Consider the following 27,942-nt stretch of genomic DNA (forward strand, 5'->3'; position numbering starts at 1 on the left):
TCAAAACAGCTAAATCCGCTTCTGTGAATAAAGAATCAGGAAGTGCAATAACTGAAATATACTGTACAGTAGTATCCAAAAATCAATCAAGAATTCAGAGAGAGAACGGCATAAGCCAGGAGAAACAAAGGAAGACATAAGTGAATATATAAACTATCTGAACTGGTAGCCTGATTCCTCTCTGGTTCAGAATTAAATCTAAATATGTATCACTTCTTTTGGATTATATGTACCTGTACCTACACAGAATCCAAAAGGCAGCGAAGACCTGAGCTTGAGTTAACCCATTCCCAACTCACGAATACAGCTTCAACAGGCAGAACTCATACATGCATTCTTAAACAAATGATAACAGTAATAATGGAGATATACCTATCTTCTAGAACTGGAAGGGACCCTGAATGGTCATCGAGTCCAGCCCCCTGCTTTCACTAGCAGGATCAAGTACTGATTTTGCCCCAGATTCCCTAAGTGGCCCCCTCAACGATTGAACTCACAACCCTGGGTTTAGCAAGCCAATGTTCAAACCACTGAGCTATCCCACCCCCATAACATATTGTGGAAGAAAGCAAATGAAAGGCAAGACAGAAAGTGGATTCCAGTTGGGTTAAATTCTGTTCTTAGTTACCCCATTCAATTTAGTGGGATTACATGTGTCACTGAAGACTAGAATTTGGTCTGTAATGGAAAAAATATCCATAAAGATTCTTTTGGAAGACTAATCTTTTTCATGGAACAAAGATATATTCTCTTTTTTTATCTTTAGTTTTGCAGCAGATAAGATAACAAGTCTTTCAGTCTGTCTCTGGACAGTATTCAGGAAGGTTTAAGCATCAGCTGCCTATGCTGATTTTCAGGGCAATTTTAGCAATAAGCACCATTCCTGAATGCTACGCAAGGTTTCAAATGTATTGCAAGAAAACCATTTAAGTAGATTGTGTTTCTTTACTGCTTGAGGTATACTGATAGCATCATCTGGTCCTCTTATGTTAAAATAAAGTGTATTACAAAGCAATGTATAATGTTTGTGGTATAGGCTTGAAGTTGCTTGTGCTAATACCGTTAGGGCCTGATTCTCCACGGACTTGAAGCCTGTACAGTCCTTTACATTTGTGGAAAGGGACAGTAAAGTGGATGTAAAGAGCTAACACCAGTGTGAGTGGACAATTTTGATATGGTAGAATGATGCATTAAGAGTACCACCCTTGAATACCAAATAGCTTAGGGGTTAGCATATTCACTCACCTTGTCTCTCTCTCCTGGGAGCAATGCGGCTACAACACTACTATCTGGTCTGAATGCTATCTGAATATAACTTTTCCCTCCATTTCCTTGCAGATGGAGAAACACTGATCTGATATTTAAGATGCATGCCTAACTTCATCAGCTTCTGTTCCATGGTCCTTGAAACAGGTCCCATTTCTTACCATATGAACATACAAAGCCAATGAGCATGTAACTAGATTTCCACTCACATCTTCTTTTCCTAGTTAAGGAAAGAAACATTAGCCCAAATCTAATACATCTTTCTCAGTTTTGGGGATAAGCCTGTAATGTGTTCATTGTCTATCTTCTATTATCAATAGAATATCATAATTGTTTATGAAAAAGAAATATGGACTTGCTGAGCTCTCCTTCTGCTCTTGAGCTTGGAGAAGAAACTTTAAAACAGGAATCCAGCCAAAGTGAGACCATCCAAATTGAGACATGTCTTTTCAAAACAGTAGGGATGTTTAAAAAAAAATTGCATTTTAGGCCATTGAATTATATTGATTTCTGAGGTAATCTAATGAAAGTTCTTTAAAAATCAGATGTACCAGAAATCATTAGATACTTTGTATTGTTCAGTTAAAATGGCATGTACAGCCCTAGAGCAATCACATGGCTACATTCTATATTTTCACATTTTAACTCTCCTTAGAAAGCATTTTTTGTGGAACAAGCATACAAATGTTGCTCCAATCCCTGAGAATTATTCAAACGCTATTCCCAGTCCAGAGAGATTTGTGGGAGTGCAGGTGGAAAATGAAATTGTCTCACAGGTGCCTGTGGGTAACAAATGTTCCTATTACGTTAATGTAAGCTAATATAAAAGTGCACTGAAGGTTGTAGCTCTTCACTATCTAGAATCAAGGCTAACTTAATATGTGGAAAAAAATATCTGTGGTAAGTCACAATGGGGTTATTTCTCCTTCTTGCATTGCCAGTTTAAAAATAAAATAAGGTATATACAAGATGACTAATATTAACACTGGCCTGTTTGTCTCTTATTATGGCAAATATAAAGCTGGCATTACAAAAATACATCCCTATATCCTATGCTATTCACGTTCTTATATCATATCCATTATTGTGGTATCTGAGTATCTTCCACTGTGGCAATAAGCAACATGACCAGCATCTGCCACTTGTGGCTCATTCTCTCCCGCTTCTGGTCCTTAAAGGGAAATTTGAGTGTGAACCTATTTTTTAATTTATGTACGATATGTTATGTTTTTATGTGTATGTTTTAAACTGTGTGCATAATTTAGTCATTTTTGTGTAAGTTTTAAATGTGGGCATAATATACCTGTTTTTCAAAAAAGTGAGGTAGAAGTTTGCTTTGCATTTGGAACAGAAAGTGGTGAGCTTTCTGTTACTGAATGGGAAAATAAAGAGAATACTACAATTTAACCTTTTATAACCCTATTTCTCCAACGTACATCATTGCAACCTCAAAATTATAGCCAGACATACCATCCCTTTTAGGGGAGGGGACAGAATCTTTTACAAGAAACTGAAAATATTTAGTTTTTAATTGAAAAAAGCCAAGCACACCAGAAATGGTAAAGTTTTCGGTTTGGAGAACATAATCGTTAGCAGGTACAGAAAGCACGGGGCTAGATCTCCATGCCCAATGCTGACAATATATCCCAAAGAATATGCCATAGATGCGGTCACTAATTTACTTTTAACTTTTCTTCCAGACAACTTCAAAGATTCTTACTTTTCAAAGTTAAGATAAGGTTTGATAAAAGATTCCATGAACAATAGAAAAATTACAACTTGAAATTCATACTTCAGCTACACTGAAGGAAAAATAGCAGGTGAAAATTAAGGAGCTGATGGTTATCATACTTTTTGTTCTGTGAGCTGCTTTGAGAGACTCTCTGATATGCATCTCCTTTCCTCTCTTAGCCCCTATTTGTTCTGAAACATTTCATTCCACTGTCAGTCCAAAGACCATAGGCTATTCAAGACACTACTCAAGCACAAGCATAAGTCCTCTGCTAAAATGGACTTAATTGTTTGCAAAACATTGGAATAAACTAGCAATGGTAGGCTGGTACATGGAAATTTGAGAACCGCTGCAATAGACCAACTGATGCCTACAACAGGTAAGATAGACTGGTACACTTTATTCTATTTGTCTTTTTCATTTACGCATTCTCCTTTTTCTCCATCTTTTCTTGCCTTCTTCTGGGATGTATTGAAGTAAAATAAGGCCCTAAATAAGGAACTAAAATAGTAATTTAGACTAAACCTACTGAACCATATATAATGTACGCTCTTCATTTGCAAAACAACTAGGGTGAAATCCTGGCTTAATTTAAGTGAATGGGGGTTTTGCCACTGAATATAAGGGAGCCAGGATTTCATGCCTAATATGTTTAAAATCAACCAATATTTCAGACTGTAGATTCTATATATTTTCTGAAGGTCTCTAAGAACTTTTACTAATAGGAGTCTTTAAAATGGCATTTTGTATTACAGAAATAATTAATATGCTTTTCAATTAAAAGAAAATGCATCTACTTTACAGAGAAGAAAAAGCTACTAAACATTAACAATGTTTATTAATTACTACAGATTCTGTATGAACAGTGAATCTCCTAAGGGACAAGTTTGCTCAAAACACCAACACAGGTGGTCAGAAAATGGACCGACCTGGATTCAGGATGCATGTGTTGTCATGACAAGTGGGTCCATGAAGTGTTTGGAGGAGCACTGGTCATACTTCCAGCCCACCCATAAGCCCCTTCCATATGCTAATGACATAGGAAATTCCCCTGCATTGCCTCTCTCCAATTCTCAGTCCCCTGACTGGCACCATGAAAATTGCATTTTGGCCATTCAGCTGTACAGAGGGATGGGAGGCAGATTTTCACCCTAAATGAATATCTGACATAGTATCATTTACATAATAAAATGACATGATTCATACAGCAAAATCAGAGAAGCATCATAGATGGTGGGATGTTCTAAATCATCTACTAAATCATTTCCAACCAACATCTTTTCCTTGCATCTTCTAAAGGACTTTGTCCAGTCAAACTTTTAAATTATAGGAAATATGGAGCTTTCTCTTCCCTTGACAGAATATTTCACACTATATATTAGATCTCACTATGAAGAAATGGTAAGTTGTACTGTTTCTAAATTTACAGATACTTAATTCCCTTCAGTTACCCCCACTGAAGCTCCTTACACAGTTTTTCCTACCTTTTTCATATTTACACCCTTCAAATACTTGTAGACAGTTACTTCCACCTTTTGACTTAGGGCCAGATACCTTCACTTAAGTTGACTGGTATATAATAAGTAAATTATAAGGGAAAGGAAGGACTGTCCAGTGGTTAGGGCATAAGCCTAGGACTTGGAAGACCTGGTTTCCATACCCTGATCTACCACAGACTTCCTGTGTGACCTTAACTTCTCTGTTCCTCATGTGAAAAATGGGGATAATAAGTGTCCCCTACATCACAGGGGTGTTGGGTAATAAATACATTAAAGATTGTGAGATGCTCAGAGACTATGGTAATGGAGGCCATAAGTATCTTAGATAGTTCCATTGATTTCAATGGAGCAGCTTGAAAAATGAAGTACTATTGTACCTCAGTAAAAGGATAAATACCTCACCTTTAAAAAGGTGCTTATTGACTCAATTTTAAATAACACCTCCAAAAAAGGAAAAAAATAATAAATATGTTGTACTAGTTGTATATGCAGAGCTATTTAGAAACAATGGATTATAAAGTACTTTACTGTTCTTTCTGGCTAGATTTTTCAAGCAATGTTGCATATTAGACAATAGTAGATTTTCTTGCATTCTATGTCACATGCAGCACTGAAAGTAAAATCTCATATCTTTGAGCAAAAGGGAAATAACATTTTTATTTTGGATGGGTGGTAAGAGGGGACTGTCTGTAAGCATAATGCCCACAAATTTGGTTTCATTACCATCACAACAAAGTACAATACTTAAAAAGCAACACCACCACAAAACAAAAAACAACTGAAATAGGATATAGCTGTATGCTGTATCTTGCTAGCAAGGATATCAGTTCACACTGCTGTTTCAATTTATTTGTTTTTTCTAAATGCACTTTTTCATTTTTTGGATGCATTTTCAACATCACTAAAACTTCATCTCTCCAGTACACTGCTGTATGTTCCAATTCTGAATTAAAGCTATAATTTCTTTCAATGTACGAACTGTGGGAGAGCTTCGTTTTTTTTCTCTATCCCCCTATGAAATGTCATTTGGCTACCTCAAGGGTCAGTTAAAATAAGCAATTGAAAAAAAATCTGTGTGCCAAACCTACACAGCTAAATATCTATCACGATTGTTCCATGTGCAGACAATACTGCGTGCCAGTTGCTTGATTTAAGAAGAGTTGGAACGGAATTTATTAGTAAGAGACAGGAAATCCATAGTAGTGATAGAAGGCCTTATTTTTTAATGTTCTCCTTTCATCTCATCTCTGGGTCTACCAAACTGTGCTTCTCTATATCCTCAGGTAAGGGTGCTGAATGCTGATAAATGATACAGAACATTGAAACAGCAACCTTGGTGTAAATCTTAGCTAGTTCACTATACCTGACCCACACTTCTTTTGGATACTATATGAATCAAGAAATAAAATGATCTATACCTGATAGTAACTCTGTTGCAGATACAGTATGTGAAACAATCAGGCATTGCAGCGTCCACCATTTTTAATCACAACCTATATCTCTCTTAATCAGATATATGTTAAATACTCACAACAGTAAAATAGGAGGTTTATATATTCAAAATGCTCTAATTTAATTCTGATGCCAGCATTTTTAGGATTACACATAAACCACCATTAAGTTTTTCAAGGTTATGTACTCAAAAATAAAGATAGAATACTATGATAAAAAGAGTGTTTGCACCTGTACGATCTCATATCATGTCTGAATAGAATAAATCTGAGCAAACATGGAAAATTTCACAATTCCAGAAAGTAAAACAAACCTGAAAACCTGTGCCTCTTTTATAAATATACTAACAATTTGACCACTATTCCTTTCTTGGTTTAATCTCACAGAACAAACTAAAGTGCATTCAATGTTGTTCAAATATTGAGACTTCTTTAAAATCCACTCTAAAAATACTTTGCTGACAATCAAATATCCCTCTTACCTCATTCTGGAGATCTCTGATCATTTTGCTCTTCCTTTCCATTTCAGTCTTCAGAAAATTAATCTGCCAGTTTAAAAAAATGCTGAATGTTAAATTTTGAAGCATACTACAAATGCCACACAATCATTTCTTTTCCACTCTCTTGCTTTTCTTTTCTTCTTCACAACTTTTGATAGGCTATTCAAAAATTAAGCCACTAATCATATCTATCCCTACCAATAAGACACCTTACTTAACTAAAAGAGGTGCCCTGCCTCAGTAGACTACAGTTTCGTATCTATTAAATAGTCTGTAATAAAGTGACAATACAGGTAGCTAAGGGATTCACTAAACAAGATAGGTTAATAAAGCAACTCATTCTGCATGAAAATCCTTAGAGTCCTAGTTTTGTTTTTGGATGGATCTGATACATCCAGATTTTTTCAGAGAATTGAAGATTTTTAGAACAATAAAATTTGCTGTTTTTATAATCACAAAATCTAAGCAGTTTTCAATCTCCTATATGTTAACATAACAGCTGTCAGATTCTAACACCCTTACTTATACTAAATAGCATTACTACTACATGAGTGGCTCCATCAAGCTTTTGGAGCCAATGAGTGCACTCATGGACTAAAGGTGTCAGAATCTGGTTCCTAGCCTATGCTAAATTCAAGGAATTCTTACATGAAGAAGTTTGACTCAATTTCTGCAGTTCATGTAGTTCAAGAAGGATCATTGGTTTACACAAGTCAAATTGTATTTTTCTTTATAGGAGTCAGACTGCATTCACTTCATTGCTAGGTAACTCAGCATTCACTTCATTGCTAGGTAACTCAGCATTCACTTCATTGCTAGGCACATTTTAGAGGACAGTGAGGGATAAAGGTGTATGTAGTTAAAATAAACATGACAATGTGAAAATATCCATTTCATATTAGGATGTCATGGCAATCCTAAATGAATTAGCAATATAGAGATTAAAAAAGTAGACCAGCTCTCTCTGCAACAAACAAACAACAAAAAGCATTCACACAAAGAAAAACAGCTGAGGAAACTTTGTAGTTCACATAAGAGCACTTGTGAAAGTATTCCTATAAATTCACTTTGGGAAAACCTGCTGTTTTAAGAAGGAGGACGACATTAGGATACAGATCCTTTCACCCCTGGAATACGGGCCTCAGTGGCTTTACCCTAAGACAAACTCTTCTTTAGATTGTGTGACATTGAGTAGATTGTTTTAGTCCACTTCGTGGGGAGAGAGGTCAGTAATTAAAAAACACCATCACACTTGGCACCACTGATAACCATACCAGCAATGAAGCCAGTGAACAATCTATCAGTGGGGGGAGAGGTCCCTTCAGGTCAGGGATGATTGGCAGGGCTATATGGAACTTTTGCTGTCCAAGTCCTGTGGATAAAGACCTAAATTGTGGAAAATACTGATTATTCTCAACTCCCATTGATTTTAGTGGGAGTTGAAGACTTTCAGCAACCTCACAGATGATCAAGATGCTCAAATGGAGAATTTTAGTCTGCAAGACATTTGGCCTAAAACATCTGGGGTTTACTAAACCACTTAAAAATAGTCACTGTGAAACAGGTCCAAGAACCATGGAGGAATCACAAATAGAGTATAGGATAAATGTGGCTCTTTAGATGCACTGCTCTATCTGTTCAAAGGATATAGTTAAGACAGGCAAAAAAATTGACCTTCATTGACATGAGTCCTATTTCTCAGTCATTACTCTCAAGAGAGATTCCTTGTCATTTTCCCTCCAAAGTTGCTCATTTCTGGTGCTGAAATAACTAAAATAATAGGAGCTTGGTACAGGATTGGTAATAGGATGGTACAGAAAATGTTCTCAATGTGCTACTGCTATTATAGGACATGGACACTAGCCTGGCTATTCTGTGCTAGGGTGAAATTTAGTGTATTTTAAAGGGTCCCACAAAGCCGTATGTGCCACGTAAGCTTTTTGCACAGGAGACGTAAATCACACTGATGTGGGCATCTAAGAATATGTGTACTAAATCAATTAACCTAAATAAATACATTTTCGTTTTCCACAGAAAACCATTTCTTTTCAAGTTAAACTATATCTGAATTAAGAAAAAATGCATGTATTGTTTACATTCCTTGGAATTCTAAGGCTGTGCCACTTAATCTTTAGCAGCTGAAGAGCCAATTAGTCATAAAACAGAGCTGCAGTAAGCCACATAAAAGACTTAGATTTATATTACTTGGCTACTAGAGCTAATATAGAGATAACCCCATCTGTCCATTTGAGTGTGTCTGTGTATGCCTCTATATTTTGGTGCCCTAAGGCAATTGTCTCAGTGTCAGGATGTTGCATGATGCTTTTATTCAAATCCAAGGAAAGAACATCATGCAAGGCTATAAAGGACTGCATGCGGTTTGAGAACCTTGAGTTGAAAAATGCTGCTAGGGGGCATATAATAATAGTGCATGAATCATTACTTAGGTGGGTGTAGAAACTCTGCTTTCTGCCTCCTCCACCCGAATACACCTATTATTATCATATGCATGAATGGCCATTCAAGTTCTGGTATATCTTTTTGTTTAAATTAAAGGCTGAGAAGCCACTCAGGAGTTTTCTGCATCCCATTATTCAGTCTTTTCACCCAGTTTGGCATCCATGGTTATCAAATGCTTTTTGCCTTTAACTGATATCTAGCTGCAATTAAAAATAAATATTGAAAATATATTACAGCTCGAAGCCAGTGAACTTTTCAATGTTAAACAAGGACTGTGCTTCTGTGTCTCCAGGAGACAAGTGTTTCAGAGCTTATTACATTTGTTAAAGACAACAGCTTTCATCCACTGGCCTTTACTCTCAGCAGTTTTTGACCTTGAAATTTCCAAATTAACCTCCCTCCTGAAATGCAAAATGTTCTAACAGATGGCAATGATCTAATTCTAAGAATCAGACATTTATTTTATATGAATATTTACCATAGATGAAGGACAGAAGAACACCAACATGTAATTGTTATTGCACAGTCAAAGCTTGCAAGCTGGATGCTTAGTCACTACTTATGTCTCACTTAAGACAGGTTAAGCCATGAACAATTAACAATGCACTGAAGTACAGCATGTGCACTGATATTGTCCATTGCTATGGCTACAACTGGGAGTCCTGCCATAGTCAATGGTATATCTGTTATGATCCTGCTCTGAGGGTTGTATTATGCTAATGGTTTAGTTTGGGTAGAGTTGAAAACAAAGCAGGCAGATTCTCAGTACAAGAATATATATTTGGAAAAGAAAAATCAAAGTTTTAAACTGGGAAATTTTATTCACTTGGGCCCAAATCCTGGTCCCAGTGAATTCAACATAAAAACTTTTGGCTTTGACAGGACCAGGATTTGGCCCCTGGAGTAAGCTACATTCTGTTGGTATTAAACCCCACAGACTGCCAAAAAGTTAGATCTGCCATGTCTTTTGAAGAAAATAGAGAAAACTTGCTTCATTGGAGGCTGAATCCCATAAAGTGCTAAGCACACTTAACTGCCATTAATATTAATAGGAGCTGAGGAAACTTGGTGGCTCTTGGAATTTTCTGCAGGATTCTGGATTGAATCCTTAAAGAAAAGATATTTCACGCAGATAAACTTTTCTATTTTTGTCATAATGGCTTTAAGAGGTTTTTGTTAAGGCTGTTTTCAACAAAAGATGGTCATTTATTATGGCTCTGCTCTGACTGAAATGCCTGTTATTTAAATGAAGTGAACAGTCTATATATTTCTAGCAAAAGGCAGGATAGATCTGAGGTTTTCATTGTTAGATTCTTATTCATGATTAAAGATCGCTGGAGGAAATCTTGCATTCTTTATTACTACTATTTCTCATATTTTAGCATTACTATTTTATTTATATTTACTGCTAATAAAATTACTCTGCGGTTGTTAGCAACACTGCCAGGTCCAAGCCTGGAAAAAAGAGAAGGGTTCTGCAGCTGGGTTTGTGACCCACTCAGGTAAAAGCTTATTGCATCAGAAGTAGTTCAGTTAAACAAAACCTGAAGATGGTAGGTGCAGATGGAGCTCAAAACCCAAGTACGACAGATCTCAGTGAAAGTCAAAAGGAAGATCAGATCTCAGGACATCTAATCATGATGACTAAATCCATAACAAGAGTAGCAACGTGGAATGTACATATTCTGTATAGCATGGAAAGCTGGCACAGGTTACATGAGAAATGAAAAAATACCTTCTGAACATACTTGCGTCATTGAGACGTTATGGGCAGGGAGTGGCAAGATGCTGTCTGATGGTGGTACAATCTTATACTCAGGAGGAGGAACACATGAAAGAGGTGTAGTAATTATGCTGGATGACACCATAGTGAAGACCCTGATGCCTTGGAAGCCAGTGAACAACAAAACAACAACAGGAAAGCTCCACACAAGACATGCCAAGTGTAGAATAATGTAAGTACATGCACCAACAAATACAGCGGACAACAGTGAAAAGTATACATTCTATGAGCAGTGGCAACAAGTATTGGATGATGTGCCTAACCATGACATCAGGCTGATGATAGGTGACTTCAATGCACAAATCAGCAACAACTCTACTGGCTGGCAAAGAGTCCTGAGCAAACAGCAAAAGATATCCAAACTAATAATGGCGAATGGACCCTGAATCTCTGTGGCATAAGCATTCTAGAAATCGACTCTTCCAAGACAAGAGGATTCACAAGCTCACATGGAGCTCACCAGATAATACATCTGTCAACCAGATAGACCATGTGTGTATATCTATAAGATGGCATCTTCTTTAAGGGATGTCAAAGTCAGAAGAAGAGCAGATGTTGGTTACTATATTTTAGTGGTCACGTTACAACTTAAACTCAAAAAGATCACAAAGACAGATTAAAAGTGTTACAGTACGTGATGGGGAATCCACCCCACACAAGCCCTGCTGGGATTAAGGTGGTTAGCTGGGCCAATTAACTCTTCTGGGCCGGAAGAGGAGCCAGGGAGCAGGGATTAATTAGATGTGGCTCAGCTGGATAGGAACAGGAAGGGCCTGTATAAAGCCCAGGAGCTGAGAGCAGGTGGGAGCTGCAGGGGAAGTAGTCTGCAGTTAGTCCTTGGGAGAACGGAGGTGTGTTTGGAGCTATAGAGATAGGTATCATACAATTAGTCCCTGGGAGGAGGAAGTTTGAGCTGGAAAACCTGGGGGTGGGGGGAGAAGCCAGAAAGATAGAAAGATAGGAAAGGCTCAGGGACCTTCGCTGCTAAATAGAGGGTCCCTGAGTTGCATCACGGAGTAGAGGGTGTGCCTGGCTTCCCCTACCAGCCACTGGCACCATAGATGCAGTGAATAGGAAGACTGCCTAAGACTGCTGATGAGAAGAGACTTTGATACCCCAGAAGGGGGAAAACACACTGAGTGACCTGGCCGGAAGGCTGAGTCACAAAGAAAAAGCAGAAGCTCCTGGACCGAGAGAGGGGCTGTGGAGTGAGAGAGAGAGATGGAGTGCAACTAAAGGAAGGTGCATCAGCCTGTCAGAGCTAATCCCCATAACCGCCATGAGGCAGCACCGTCCAGCGCTGAGTAGAGCACCCCGTCACACAGGAATAGAGAAGTTCAAGGAAAAAGAAATGCAGATCAGATTCCAGATGGAATTTAGCAACCATTCCAGTGTTTTACAAAACCACAAGGAATTAAGTCTCAAGGAGAATGGATCAAATTGGAAGAAGACAGTAGTTGAGACAGCAGCTGAAGTAACGGACCTACAAAGAGGATGGAAGAAAGAGGAATGTGTTTAAATAGTTGAATAGGACTATTTATGTACCTAAAGTTGTGTGTGTGAATATCATTGGTAGTAGGTCTTTGTTAGCCTATTCTTACTCACTACTTTAAAAAGCCAGTTAGATGCATCTTAATGTCAGTATTAAAACTAATAACTGAAAGATTTCAGTCATTTTTTTAAATTTCTAGTATATGTAGTACCTATATTTTTCAGTTCACAAACAATTTAGTTCACAAAGTAATATACTTTATACTGTATAATATTAAAGGAAAGTGAAATATTTTATTGCACACACACAGAGAACTATTTCAAATATTGTGGGTCTGAAAAAATGGGATACAAATCTAAGCTCTGTTTTCTTTCCAATAACAATTTATAAATTATTCTATAATCTAAAAACTGAACTAAAGAGATAATCAATTGAAAGCTGTTTCAGATGCTTTAAACAAAGTTCTAGGATGAGAGAAATATAATGGATTTTTTTTTTTAAAAAGCCGTATTTCTTCCTTTTTCTTTTTTCCCTCCTCTCTCATTTTTTCCCCTCATTTTTCCCATTTCAGTTTAGATTTATTTGTTTTTAAATGTCATACACCGCATGCTTCATAAAAGGTACTTCCCTGACAAACTACATCATAGCAGTTTTAGATTAAATCTCAGGAAATACTTTCTAACAGCAGGGGAATGGACAAACTACCTAGGGAAGTCACGGAAGCTCCTTCACTAGATGTTTTCAAAAAGAGGCTGGACAGACATCTGTCTTGAATGGTTTAGACCCAAAAGCTGCTGCATCTTGTCAGGGGGTTAAGACTAGATGACCCTTGCAATCTCTTCTAACCTTATGGGTCTATAATTCTAAGGTAGCATATACAGCTACATTTTATTGGACACACATATATATAAGGCTACGTTTTCGTCACAGTTATTTTTAGTAAAATCATGGACAGGTCACAGGCAGTAAACAAAAATTCATGGGCCGTGACTTGTCCATGACTTTTGCTATATATCCCAACTAAAACTTGAGCGGGGGGCTGCGGATGCTCTGAGTGGGGCAGCAGGGGGCACTGCAGGTGCTGGGGGAGGTGGCCTGGGACCCCCACTGGTGTTGGGGGGGGAGGATTGGCAGGGCTTGGAGGGGCTCCCTACCCAGCTCCATGTCCCTGCAGCTCCTAGGTGGTGGAGGGGCCAGGGGCTCATCCGCATGCTGCTCCCGGTCCCATCACACACACCATCTGTGCAGCTCTCATTGGCCGGGAACCGCAGCCAATGGGAGCTGTGGGGGTGGGGCCTGTGGGCATGGGCAGAGCATGGCAGGGAGCCCCCGGCCCCTTCACCGCCTAGGAGCTGCAGGGCCATGCCAGGGGTAGCCCCCACCCCTAGGTAAGTACCCCCCCACACACCCGCCAACCCCCTGCCCCAGCCCCAAACTCTCTCCCACACACCCAAACTGCTGCTACTGGCCCAGAGACTGTCTGGCTCGGGCAGCCCCTGAGCCAGCATCAGCCGCTGCAGATGTCATGGGAGGTCATGGAAAGTCACCAAATCTGTGACTTCTGTGACTGACAGACTCGCAGCCTTACATATATACACACATATTGTTTATTTTGTGTACAACGAATGCTTCTTCAGCAGAAGCCATTAAAACACAGCATTTGCTGAAACATTTAGATTTCTTTCCAGGGCCGGCTCCAAGTTTTTTGCTGCCCCAAGCAAAAAAATTTCCCCACATCCCCTGGCCCCGCCCCAACACCGCCCCATTCCAACCCCTTCCCCAAATCCCCGGCCCTGCCTCCTCCCCCAGGTGTGCCACATTTATCCTCCTACCCCGCCCTCCCAGGCAAGCTTCTTTGGAGAAGGGGAAGGAGGCAGAGGTGAGTGTTGGGGGGGAGAGAAATGGTTCCTCTGCCCCCCTCCCTGGATTACTTCCTGCAGCCCTTCCCGTGCCCCCCACCGCCGCAGCTCACCTCCGCTCTGCCTGCTCCCCTGAGAGCGCCACCACTGCTGCTCCGCTTCTCCGCAAAACAGCTGATTCATGTGGCAAGCCTAGGAGGGAGGGGGGGAGCGGGCAGTTCCTTTGCCCCCCCAGGGTTACTTCCTGCAGCCCTCCCCGTGCCCTCCACTGCCGCAGCTCACCTCCGCTCAGGGCTGGCTCCTGGCTTTCTGTACTCCAAGGTGGGGGGAGGGGGAGAAAGGAGCCGGAGTGCTGCCCCTTGGAAAGTCCTGCCCCAGGCACATGCTTGGAGCGCTGGTGCCTAGAGCCGGCCCAGTTTCTTTCATTCGATCAAAATTATTTGGCGATTTCGTGTTGAGTTCATGAATAGTTTCAATTAACTCAAAATAGCATTTTTCGGTGAATAAACTACTAGTCCATAAAATTTTGCCCAGGCCTAGTTTATATAATATGGCCAGTGGGTGATAAAGAATTAATATAGTAAGTTCTGCAAAGCTCTTGAGTAATGTATTCAAGATGCTATGGTGCTGTTAATTTAGATCTGCCAATTTAGGTCAAGCCATCTATAATATTTCCACATTATTTTTAATATAATTTGATTTACTTAATTATTTTAGGTTCTTAAATACAACCATTTTGCAGTTACTTAATAGATCCCATCATTGCCCTCTGGCAGGTGTTCTCTATTTGTTCAAAATATGTAATGCTAATTTACCAATTGAGTAACAGGCAATAAGTAGGAGATTGATTATATTATTCCAAGTTGCCAAGAATAGAACAGGCATTCTAACCTTCCCTCCTCCAGCAATTTTCTGCAAATATTCCAGTTTGAGGCTTTATGGGCTTGATTCAACAATGATTCTTACCTCATTTACACCAGTGTAAATCAGGAGTAACTCCACTGACTTCAATAGAGTAACACCTATGCATGTTTGACCAGAATAAAGCCTTACAGTTAAGTAAAACAGAACTAAATGCAACCCTCACCCTCCACACCAGACTTCCCTCTTCAAGTATTAAGAAAATGTCTTACAGATTTTTGTCCATATCATTCAACTGGCTTTCAGAAAGGTGTGGAACACTTCAGGAGACAGGATTAAGTGACAGTAATAATAATTATTTCCATTTTTATTGCATCTTTCAACTAATCATCTCAAAATACTTCAAATAGTAATTCATTTTACTGAAGGCTACACTAAGAGGTTAATTGTCTTGCACGGGGTCACATACCAAAAGCTCAACTTTGCTACCCTTGAAATCATTGGGAGGTCAATCACTCGCAAAGCTGAGAATTCTGTGTCACAATCTCCTCCTCTAACCAGTTGACAACAACCTGGGACAAAGTCTCCTCTCAGTTACACTGGTGATCTATCCCACTGTGTTCCAAAGGTGGTAGGGGATGGTGCAGAATCACTGAATTGTAACTAAGAATTTTGGCCCTTGTATCTCACTCCAGGATTACACCCTACCCTGAATAAACCATGAAAGAGATCCCACAGAAGGTAAAAGCTAATGCAAAAGAGACAACTTTATATAAAAATAGGAAAAATTAAGAGTAAAATTAACTCAAAATTTTAGAGGTACCTCTTTGTTGACCTAATTTGAGATGCAAGAATTTATACCACTGTTGAACTGCTCTTAAACATAGACAGTGTAACAAACAAGAAGTCAGGCGATTCTAATTTAAAGTTTGTTTTGTTTTGTGTTTTGACTCCAGCCACTAGGATGACCAGATAGCAAGTGTGAAAATTCGGGATGGGGTTGGGGGAATAATAGGAGCCTATGTAAGAAAAAGCCTCACATATCGGGACTGTCCCTATAAAATCGGGACATCTGGTCACCCTACCTATCATTAATACTCATCTTTATTACCGTACATTATTGACCCTTCACCGAGGTCAGTGGAGGCCCATCAATGTAGTTGAAAGCAGAATTTGGCTTACCATGTTTTCAACTGGTTGGAGAAGAGAATTGGGATAAACAAATCCTGTGCTCTGTTTTGCTATTGACTTTAGGACAGTACTCCCATTTAAAAACTATTGCTAGATTAGCTAGATAATTTGTTTTAATTTTCTTGACACACATTACCATGACTAGCTTGGCAGGACTAATTTTGACCTGCTTATTTTTTTTACTATAATCAAATATAATAAAATACAATCAAATTAAGCATATTCTTTTCATTTTCTGCCCAAAGCAAAGCTTAAGTGTTGGGGATCTTGTTTGTTGTTTTGTTCTTTCTCTCTCTCTCCCCCCCCCCGCCAAAAAAACAAAAACAAAAAAACCCACACCCTCAAACAATAATAAATACCTAAATATATGGCAAAGAGGATACAATGCTTTGTAAAGGAATGGATTCTCCTCCCAAGCTTTCAGAGAGCAGTGAAGAAAATATACTTTCTGATATACTTTTCAGGTATATAAAAGGGTGTCATAAGGAGGAGGGAGAGAACTTGTTCACCTTAGCCTCTAAGGATAGAACCAGAAACAATGGGTTTAAACTGCAGCAAGGGAGGTCTAGATTGGACATTAGGAAAAAGTTCCTAACTGTCAGGGTGGTTAAACACTGGAACAAATTGCCTAGGGAGGTTGTGGAATCTCCGTCTCTGGAGATATTTAAGAGTAGGTTAGATAAATGTCTATTAGGGATGGTCTAGGCAGTATTTGGTCCTGCCATGCGGGCAGGGGACTGGACTCGATGACCTCTCGAGGTCCCTTCCAGTCCTATAATCTATGAATCTATGAATCTTATAAATATTCCCTTGGAAGTTTTCTTTTAAATTATGATTATAAAATGCACTTTATTTCTCCTTTACAGCAGAATGCTTCCATACATGTATTTGGACAAAACTATTTCTTTTTTTCAAAAGCATACTATGAGCTGGATATAGGGTGCATTTCAGCAATGTAGTTAAACATGTACTTAACGTTAAGCACGAGTAGTGCCACTGACTTCCATAAAATTACCCAATCTTTTAGGTACCTTGCTGAATTGGGGCCACAGTATCTGATCTTGCTCCCACTGAAGCCAATGGAAATTTTCCTATTAATGTAAGTGGGAATATGATCATTCATAAACTAGTTAATAAAATTCACATCTTGTTAAACAAGCATTCACAATCTGGCTCAGTGACAAATAAGAGGAATATCAACCTTAATCTAAAAATCACATTTTGCCAAATGTTTGCAAAGCTTTGCAAAATTATTTAATTCCTGTTTTTATTTACCCTATTCTTATGTTCACCCCATTCTTGTCTTTTAAGCCTAAAAATAATTAAATATGGCAAAATAAATAAAATAAATAAATCATCAACTAGTATTTCCAACCAGAGTGAAAACAGACGATAACCAAGAAATCTGGCAAAACAGCTTTCAAATAGTATTAAAATGTTCAGTTAACTGATGACCAACTGAAGACAGATCATTTACAGAGATGTTTTGTTTATTTAAGCACTGACATTTATAGGGCACATTTCCTTATTTATGTCCTAGCAGCAAACCAGTTATACAAGAGAAATGAGAAACGGTTGTAATTTTCTATGCAGTCGTAAAATCTGACCATTTATGCTCAACAGAATAACAGTAATACACAAAGGTTGATTCAATTGTCCCCGGTTAATGGCAGATTTAGCCAAAAATTATTACACAGTTTAATGATTACTTTCATCTGAGTTCATGGATTACAACACTGAGACCCAGATCCTATTTCTTTTTAAGTCAATGGGCAAATCACCCACTGATTTCAACAAGATCAAGATTGGACCTTTGGGACCTGATTAGATTCTTATGGACACTCTTTTCAATCTGGTATGATTCCACTTAAGTCAATGGAATTATAATAGTATAAAGTGGTAAATAAATTAATGGAGATATCCTATCCCCTAGAACTGGAAGAGACCTTGCAAGGTCATTGAGTCCAGCCTCCTGCTTCACTAGCAGGACCAAGTACTGATTTTGCCCCAGATCCCTAAGTGGCCCCCTCAAGGATTAAACTCACAACCCTGGGTTTAGCAGGCCAAGGCTCAAACCACTGAACTATCCCTCCCTCGATATACACGAGAGTAAAGGGCTTTTGGATGCAGCCTCCTTAGAGCAAGGACTAAGGTCGTCTTGGTCATCAAAGCACTATGCATAATCAATAAATAATTATAACTTTGGTCATGCAAAGATATTTGAGATAATGAAATAAATCACAAGGGAGGAGAGTAGAAAGACAGAAGAAACAAAAAGGAATACAGAAGAAAGGACAGAGAATCACTCACAGTAGCCTGCTGTTTTTCTGCTTTCTCAGCTGCCTCATTAAGCTGCTTTTGAAAGGCCTCCTGGAGAGATTTCATTTCTTCCCTAGATTATTGAAAAGAAACAATACAAACTTCACCACTACTCTCCATTAGGAAATATGGTGTTTTTTTTGTTTGTTTGTTTACTTTAGTTAAACAGACTAATTTAATTATGCAGCATAACAACCAGGAGTGCTGTGTCTATGTGTTTTGTTAAAGCCATAATGGTCCAGTGAACTCCAGTGCAGATGCAAAAAGAAATTTTATATAAATATATATAAAAATGGTAAGTAGCTACCTTTTGTATCTAGCAAGTACCCTCCTGTGTAAAACATCTGCTAATTGTGTAATTTCTAGTGAAAAGAATAGTAACAGTGAAGAAAGGAAAGAGAAGCACTTTGAACAAGGAAATATACTACTGTCTATGAGAGCTTGTTTATATTAGGGTTACCATTCGTCCGGATTTACCCGGACATGTCCTCCTTTTTGTGCTAAAAATAGCGTCGGGGGGAATTTGTAAATCACTCACAATGTCCGGGATTTCCCCCTCCCCCGGCACAGCAGAGCGAGCGGCTGGAAGGGCTGCAGGAAAGTCCCGGGCTGGACTCCGGAGCAGCTGGAGAGGAGCTCCGCCCTGCATTCTGAGCAAGTGTCTCAGCACAAAGTGCAGCCCTCCCCTTTTGCAACTGGGAGCGGTTTCTGCCATGCAGCGTAGCAAAACGGGAGCGAGAGCACTTTGTGCTGATACAAGGGCAGCTCTCCCCTGCAACCCGGTCCGGACCAAGGACCGGGTTTTGTTGTGCAGGGCCAGGGACCGGGTTTTGTTGTGCTGGGGAGCTTAGCCACGTGTCCGGCTCACACAGAGCCCAACACCCTGTTCTGAGCAGCAGGGTAAGGGGGGGCAGGAGAAGGGGCAGGGAGGTTCTGGAGGGGGCAGTCAAGAAACGGGGGGGGGCTTTTTGGGGGGAGTGGAGAAAGTTTTGGGCAGTCAGGGTACAGGTAGGGTCCTGGTGGGCAGTTGGGGGGGATCTTAGGAGGGGGCAGTTAGGGGACAAGGAACAGGGAGTCTTAGGTAGGGGGTGGGGTTCTGGAGGGCAGTTAGGAGCAGGGGTCCCAGGAGGGGGCAGTCAGGGGACAAGGAGCGGGGGGGGTAGGGGGCTGGGAGTTCTGGGGGGGAGCTGTCAGGGGGCAGGGGTGGGGAGAGGGATCGGAGCAGTCAGGGGACAGGGAGCAGAGGGGTTTAGATGGGTTGGGAGTTCTGGGGGGGGCTGTCAGGGGGCAGGAGTGCGGAGAGGGATCGGAGCAGTCAGGGGACAGGGAGCAGAGGGGTTTAGATGGGTTGGGAGTTCTGGGGGGGGCTGTCAGGGGGTGGGGAGTGGTTGGATGGGGCGTGGGAGTCCCAGGGGTCTGTCTGGGGGTGGGGGTGTGGATAAAGGTTGGGGCAGTCAGGGGACAAGAGGCAGGGAGGCTTAGATAGTCCTGGGGGGCAGTTAGGGGCAGGGGTCCCAGGAGGGGATAGTCAGGGGACAAGGAACAGGGGGAGGGTTGGGAGGTCAGGGGGGGCGGGAAGTGGGAGGGGCAGGGGCGGGGCTAGGGCGGGGCTCCTCCCGTCCTCTTTTTTGCTCGCTGAAATATGGTAACCCTAGTTTATATTTGCTTTTAAAGAGAAGAGAAATTCTAGCTGGTAAACCTAAGCCACTAGTTCTCTCTTTCTAGAATCAAATGATAAACTGGAATCTTGGGAGTTGTCTTAATTGTTTAAAATAAACACTACCAAAAAATAAAATAGAGATTTATTGGAAAGTTTAGGTACTAAGATCCAGCCCCTTTGCATTGCTCAGGAAGTGAAAAGGGACCATAAACTGGCAATGCATTGCAAATAGAGGATTCATGTGGAATACAAATTCCCTTCTGGCACAATTATGTCTGATACAAGTCTTATGCTAGCCACCCCCTTCACCCCTAACACAGGCCATTTGCAAGGGTTGTGGTGCTGCTACAACAGTGACATATCTTAGAGCATTCTAACAGCATTATCAGGGATGCCACTGGCACAGATCAACCTCAGAATCAGGAAGCTGGAACCCGTGCCTGCCTTGAGCATGGCTCAGGTGCAGGAGACAGTTTAGCCCAGTGACAGCTTGATGGGTGTAGAATTAGGGTTACCATTCGTCCGGATTCCCCTGGACATGGCCGGCTTTTTTCAGTTAAAAATAGTGTCCGGGGGGAATTTGTCAATGTCCGGACTTCCCCCGCCCCCCATGCAGAGCGTGCGGGGCTTACAGGGCAGCCGGCCGGATGGTGCCACTCGCATGGGCTCCGGCAGCCAGAGCCCTTCCTTCACTTCCCCCCTCCTCTCCCCTGCAACTTGAGACCACTCCCCTCCTCTCCCTCCCTCCCCCCGCCCTGCATTCACAGATCGCCGGCTGTCGCCTCGGCCTCCGGCAGTCTGGAGCTCCGACCCTGCTCCCCTCCCCCGCTTCTGAGCACGCTGCTCTGCAGCACAGTAAGGGGGCCGGGGGTCAGAGAAGCGGCAGGGAGGTTCTGGGGGGGGGGTAGTCAAGAGACAGGGAGCAGGGTTGGATGGGTCAGGAGTTCGGGGGGGGGCTGTCTGGGGGTTGGGGGTGTAAGGTTTTGGGCAGTCAGAGTACAGATGGGGGGTCTCAGGAGGGGGCAGTTAGGGGACAAGGCACAGGGAGGCTTAGGTAGGGGGTGGGGTTCTGGAGGGCAGTTAGGAGCAGGGGTCCCAGGAGGGGGCAGTCAGGGGACAAGGAGCGGGGGGGGGGTGTTTGGGAGTTCTGGGGGGGGCTGTCAGGGGGTAGGAGTGGGGAGAGGGATCAGAGCAGTCAGGGGACAGGGAGCAGAGGAGTTTAGATGGGTCGGGAGTTTTTTGGGGGGGCTGTCAGAGGGGTGGGGAGTGGTTGGATGGGGCGTGGGAGTCCCAGGGGTCTGTCTGGGGGTGGGGGGGTGGATAAGGGTTGGGGCAGTCAGGGGACAGGTAGGGGGTAGAGTCCTAGGGGGCCAGTTAGGATGTGGGGAAGGTCTCAGGAGGGGGCAGTCAGGGGACAAGGAGCAGGGAGGCTTATGTAGGGGGTGGAGTCCTGGGGGGCAGTTAGGGGCAGGGGTCCCAGGAGGGGGCAGTCAGGGGACAAGGCGTGGGGGGGAGGGTTGGGGATTCTGAGGGGGCAGGAAGTGGGAGGGAGTGGAAGGGGCAGGGGCGGGGCTAGGGCAGGACAGGGGCGGGGCTAGGGCGGGGCTCCTCCCGTCCTCTTTTTTGATTGTTGAAATATGGTAACCCTAGTAGAATGAGCTTTGTACATGATGGGGCACGAAGTAACCCGAGTTGCTGGCTCATCTACCATATTAGTCCTCATCTACACCAGTGCTAGCAACCTCGGGAGTTCTGGGTAGTGTAGATTTAACTGAAACAGTGCTTGAAACAGCTGGTGAAGCCAGAGAGCCAACAGCAGCAGCACTTCCAATTTTGTCTAATATAGACAAAGTCTGTGTCATTTTGAAGTGTTAACAATACATTGAAGTGACAGAACTTGAACCACTATGGGAGGCAACCATGTTCTACTGCAGCATAAAAACTGCAACAGAGCTCAGAAGAGAAGGGATTAAAGTTGGACTTCTGAAGAATGAACACTAGGGTCAGCTCCTCAGATGGTGTAAATCTGCACAGCACCATTGACTTGAAGTCAATGGTGCTACCTCATCTTGTATCAACTGAGATTCTCAAAAACAATGAGGAGTCCAGTAACACTTTAAAGACTAACAGATTTATTTGGGCATAAGCTTTCATGGGTAAAAAAACCCACTTCTTCAGATGCATGGAGTGAAAATTACAGATGCAGGCATAAATATACTGACACATGGCAGAGGGGCATTGCTGGCACATGATGGCGAATATCACATTAGTAGATGTGCAGCTGAATGTGCCATCATATGCCAGCAATGCTCCTCTGCCATGTACATTGTCCAAACTGGACAGTCTCTACATAAAAGAATGAATGGACATAAATCAGACATCAGCAATGGTAACATACAAAAGCCAGTTTTAGGTGCATGTTTCAGAGACCATTTGCAAATTTGAACCACTGAATAATGATACTCTCAACTTGCATCATCATTTTATCATCTCACTATGTTTTAATAATATTATATAATTTTTAATTTATTACAAAGAACACATTACTTTTCTCCTATTAAAAGTTCCAAGATGTGTTGATCACTGTCTAAGATCATCATGGTTAAGAATTGTTGATATAAGAATATTTAGCAATTATAGCAGCTAATATTAGATTTTCAAGGCAACATTTACCAACATTTACTATATGAGAAACTGGAGGATAAAAAAATAGTTTTTGATTTTGTACAAGGTGGTTACTAGTGGTAAATGGTGATATTTTAATTGTGTCCAATTATATAGACATTTGCATATTTAAAGTTCTCTAGAAATGTTAACTAACTAAACCCCACTACTCCACAGTTCAGACAGGTCTAAAATGTTCCCCTTTAACAGAAATATCTGTCTTTGGCATTTCTAAGGCATGTGAAGGTCTGATCCAACACCCATTGAAGTAAATGGAAAGACTCCCCACTGACTTCTGTGGGCACTGAAACAGGCCCCAATTTTCTTTGGTATATAAGAACTGATTGGGAAATCATTTAATCACAATCCTTCTCTATTAGCCATCTAATTTTAATATATGCTACAAAACTACTACTGGGTAAAATACTAGCAATAAAATCATTACAGGATTTCAAGTGTCACTTTGTATGATAACAAAAGGGATATATGCTGTACCTAGACTGGCCATATCTGATTAATTTGTAATGTATATTTTTATTGTGATAAAACTGAGACACATACATGTATTAAACACATCATACTGTTTCAGAGAAAATAACCCCCATATTGGCTAGGTCTGCTTGTTGTTAAAATTATATTGGCATATCAATTTATCAGATCGACTCCATTTGTAAGAATCATGTGAACTCTATCATTGTTTATTGAGCTAGGACTAAGGATGCTGGTCTGTCACCACTTGTCATGGAAAAGACTTCAATTCACTAGATTCAAGTGAATATTTGACATGAATATTTCCCCTCCAACAAATTTATTCTCTTTTACTTCTTGTCATAGATTACCCTGTAAGAATTTTCAAAACTAGGCGCTTGGTTTCATGAGTTTTATCTGAACCCATGCCCCACCTCCAAAGCCAGCAATTTTTAAAACTAACTAGTTATTTTAGGTGCCTCAATTCTTGGGTTTCTAATTTGAGACACTTTAATGATTTTTCAAACCTGCTGATCACTGCACCCTCTGAAAATCAGGCCCATTTATGGTGCCTCAATGAGGCACTCAATTCACTAAGCACTTTCCAAAAATTAAGCACAGAAATGTGTTGACTTGAATAAATAAGTTCCCAGTATCCTGCAAAACCAAACCCAATTTCCTTGATGTATATCTAGTTCTAATGTTAACCCTTGTGAATATTATTAATGACCAACTATGAAGTAAAGTGTGTCACATCAGCTAGTATTTCAGGTGTCGCAGAAACAATCCTGCATTGTTCCTCCCTCCCCCTGTTTAACAGTCATGGCTGATTGCTAGTGGACATGCCTACTGTGCTGTGCTTGGTGGTTCACACAAAGGAAAGATTGAATTCCATGGTCTTATAGTTTTCAGTCTGTTAACAGGAATGAAAGGAGAAGGTAGCGTCTTACCTTTGCTTTTGGCCTAATTCCAGAAGTTTCTGCACATCACTTTTGGCAGATGCCTCATCATTTTTCAAAGACTGGAAACAAAGGGGGAGAGGGAGAATTACCAAGAAAATCTTTAATGTTACTCAACTATGAAAAAGGTTGATGGTGACCTCTTTTACAAAAGGCTCCCATTGAAAAATACATTTTATCATCAGTTAAAAAAATAGGGCAGAAATAGTTTGGCTCTTCTGTGGCAGTAATTCAGCACTTGCTGCAGCACACACAGGTGTTCAGGATGAGACATTAAAGCAGAACTGATCTAATAGAGTATGTAGTACAGTTCTTTGCATAGATCCGGTCCCTCCAGCATCAAATTCAAAGTACATGAAAAAATAATTTTTCCTGAGTCCTACTTTTTTATCCATTCAGTTTGATGAGAATATAGCAAGTTCTAAAGTAACTTTATTCTTAAAAAAAAAAAAAAAAGGGGAAAAAGCAAGTTCCCCATATAAACTGTGAAGAAAAAAATTCAACAAGAAAAAAATAGCAGTAGAAGATGACAAGATAATGCAGACTGACATTTTAAAATGTACGACAGACTACTGCTCAGAAAGGTAGCAGCATCAATGAATGGAATACAGGGAGCCATACATCCCCTCAAAGATAACAGCATGGTTCTATGAGTTGTTTGAGGAGATAATTTCCCAGAATTGCTCCCTCAACTAGTCAATGCAAGGGGTGGTCTTGTTAGAAGTTATATATGCCCCATTCATAACAGGTGGTTCAAATAAAATGCAGTTCTCTGCAAGGCAGTGCAAGTGTCAGAATAAGCAATCTAGCTGGTAACCTGTCTGAATTATTCTCATTGTTTTCACTAGGCCAAGAGACTCCCTCATGAAGAGACTGCTGCCCTGTCGTGTGAATATTTGGTCATTGAGGTTGCCAACAAATCCAGGGCAAGACTGGAAACCCCTTATTGACCTGGAGGGTTTGTCTTCACTATAGAGTTGAGTTATAACTCAAGTATGCCCTTAACTTGAGTCCTGACCTCTCACCAAAACTGTTAAACCAACCATCATGCTCCAAGACATGCATCTGACGAAGTGGGTATTCACCCACGAAAGCTTATGCTCCAAAACGTCTGTCAGTCTATAAGGTGCCATAGGACTCTGTCGCTTTTTACAGATCCAGACTAATGCTACCCCTCTGATACTTGACATCATGCTCCAGTTAACTCCAGTTGGCTGGCTCATCAGAGGATATAGGCTGCAGAGTTATTTAATATTCTGTAGTGTTATTTCAGTGTGGCCAATCTCACTCTAGCTAGACTAAAGCTTACGCTATGTTACAAAGTTTTGCTGCCATAGTTAAGTTGGCTAGAAATCTGAAAATATCACATTCCCTAGCCAACATAGGACTATTTTTGTGAGTAACTGTTCACTAATGGAAGTAAGGGGTAGCTCCAGGGAGTCAATCTATAAAAAATATCTTTTTCCTCTCATTGTCAATGTATTCTGCTCCCTAGTGGGTTTCTCCATTAACTGCTTCAATTTCCACAAGTGAGACAAAGCATCCAAGGAAAATTTTGGGGATTCATAAACTGCATAATCCACTCATGTGTAAGGCACACCATGTTTTCCTCAGATTAAATAATATTGAAAACTAACATATGCAACATATAAAACAAGCATAATTAATTACCAATTAGTCTCATGTTAAAAGAAAATATGTTTGTAACAAATAGATACTAATTCTAATAAACAAAGTGAGTGATCGTATATCTCAGAAAAGTGAAGGGTAATCTAACCTGCAGGTTTACTTTAATTCCTTCAAGTTCTTTTGAGGTCTTCGACAGTTGACGGAGGATATTGCTCCTTTCCTTAAAGACTTCTTTCAGTTGTCTTTCCAGTTCTTCATAGCCCTGTCTAACACAAAGCACAGGCAGTCCTCTCAAAATGTCTTCCCAATGTACTTGAAATCAGAGTCTTAATGCATCCAATTTTTATTAATCATAAGCAGAATCCACTTCCATTCCCCCTTGCACCATGTTTAGGAATTGAAATGTTTTATGACAAACTGAACTGCTGCATCTGTGTACACAAATCCTCAAACCATCGTGCCAACAGCAACCTATTCCCTGTTATGGGCAGGAACAAATGCTTTTATATTTTACACAAGTTGACAGTAAAGCAGGTTTTTCTTTCCTGTGAGATATTGCACAGTAGGAATTATTGAACTTTGTAGAGTCAGAGATTTTTGACCATCCTTGTGGGGAAGGATGTTCCAAAGATATTTGAATTTTCCCTCCTGTAATTTAAACCTATTTTTACCCAATTAGTGATTCAGGCTCAGATCGGGGTTAGGTGTCTAAATGCCTTTGAAGATCTGGGTTCATCAGTTCATAAAAAGAAACAAATGTTTCAATCCTGCAATATACCAAGACTATCTTAGGGCCTCATCCAAAGCCCACTGAAATCAATAGTGATCTTCAGGTTAGGCCCATATTGGGCTTCTGAATCTATCAAGAGCACTGGCTATGTTTGGAGAAATATTGGCTGATTCATTTAGCAATGGACAGCTCATCTACTCTGCCTGAAGGATGGAAGAAAAAAATAGTGCACTATACAATCAGATTTTGGATACTTGGTATATCTCAAAGCATTAATTAAATGTTGTTTTTCCTACAGTTATAAGTTTTTATATTACTGATATTGTTTAGCACACTACTATACTGAATTGAAGCTCCATCAAGAGCAAATACCTTTAGCTTATTTTGCCAACATTTTACAGATGTGACTGTGAGGAAACAGTGTGGAAATATTTGAACTGCCATCTCTTTAACGAAACTTATAACATCTTTAATTTCTTCTCACTACTGTGAAAACCACTGGGATGTTTCACTCTGCAACATAACACCCTGCCTGCCACAGTAATGCTGACAGGTGGTCACTATCCAATTAGTGATTAAACCTACATCTCATACAACTTATGTGCTCAAGTCGTTTCTTGGCAACAGAACTTTTATCCTCCATTTCCACATATGAGATCAATAGCAAATAGCATTTCAAATATCTTAAAAGGATAAAAACACTACATACTTGTGGGGCTAGATCAAGGAAAAACTGGTGTCTCCATGTGAGAAGAATAGAACAACAACAAATTGTTTTGAAAGGGTATATAAAAATGGGGGCAAACGGGAGTGGATCTACAGGATACCATTTGCTACAGGTATGAAATTATCCTTTATTTCCTATAAAATCAATACCCACTTCCACTCATCCCTTTGTCCACCCAAACATTAGACGAATGTCATACAGCCCTTTACTAAGAGGAGAACAACTTATTCAGCCACACACACTCTGTTGTGAACTCAGTACGCAAAAAGTAGGGACAGAACAGATAAAGGACATTTATAGCATCTTTGTTTTATATGCTGTTGCATCAGATCTGGCTCTAATCAGTAGTGACTTAGAGCATGTAATGTACTGTTATGTGTTCAGATACTACGGTGACAGGCAGAACTAATAAAACTCCAAGTGAGGCAGAATAAAACTCTTAAGAGCTGTTCCATTGGGTGACCTATGTGACCTATGTGACATTAGTTTGTCCTCTCAGGTCAGTTGGAACACAACATGAGTCACCACAAAAACCACTACTTGACAGTCTTGTCTGACAAGTCAAGGATTGAATGAGCTTGCAGACCGAACTACCCTTTCTGTCCCAGAAGTAATTTCCTGCCAGGAAAGGGTTAAAGCACGTTTGTTGGGCAGCATGGTGTAACCCATCCTTACAACTACCTGTGCTGTGC

At 40.6% G+C, this 27,942-nt stretch overlaps 1 protein-coding gene across 3 annotated transcripts in view; it reads right to left on the reverse strand.

Annotated features, from left to right (window-relative positions):
* LUZP2 (leucine zipper protein 2) overlaps positions 1-27,942 on the reverse strand; it is a 353,057-nt gene that overhangs the window by 163,390 nt on the left and 161,725 nt on the right. For all 3 annotated transcript variants that reach the window (XM_054028624.1, XM_054028626.1, XM_054028623.1), the window contains exons 2-5: positions 25,942-26,059; positions 24,156-24,226; positions 18,405-18,486; positions 6,431-6,493 (exon numbers count right to left, since the gene is read on the reverse strand). In XM_054028624.1, coding sequence (XP_053884599.1) covers positions 6,431-6,493; positions 18,405-18,486; positions 24,156-24,226; positions 25,942-26,059 — 334 coding nt within the window. The remainder of the gene's footprint in view (positions 1-6,430; positions 6,494-18,404; positions 18,487-24,155; positions 24,227-25,941; positions 26,060-27,942) is intronic.

The sequence above is a fragment of the Malaclemys terrapin genome, chromosome 4 (assembly GCF_027887155.1).
Source record: "Malaclemys terrapin pileata isolate rMalTer1 chromosome 4, rMalTer1.hap1, whole genome shotgun sequence".
NCBI classification, from domain to species: domain Eukaryota; kingdom Metazoa; phylum Chordata; order Testudines; family Emydidae; genus Malaclemys; species Malaclemys terrapin.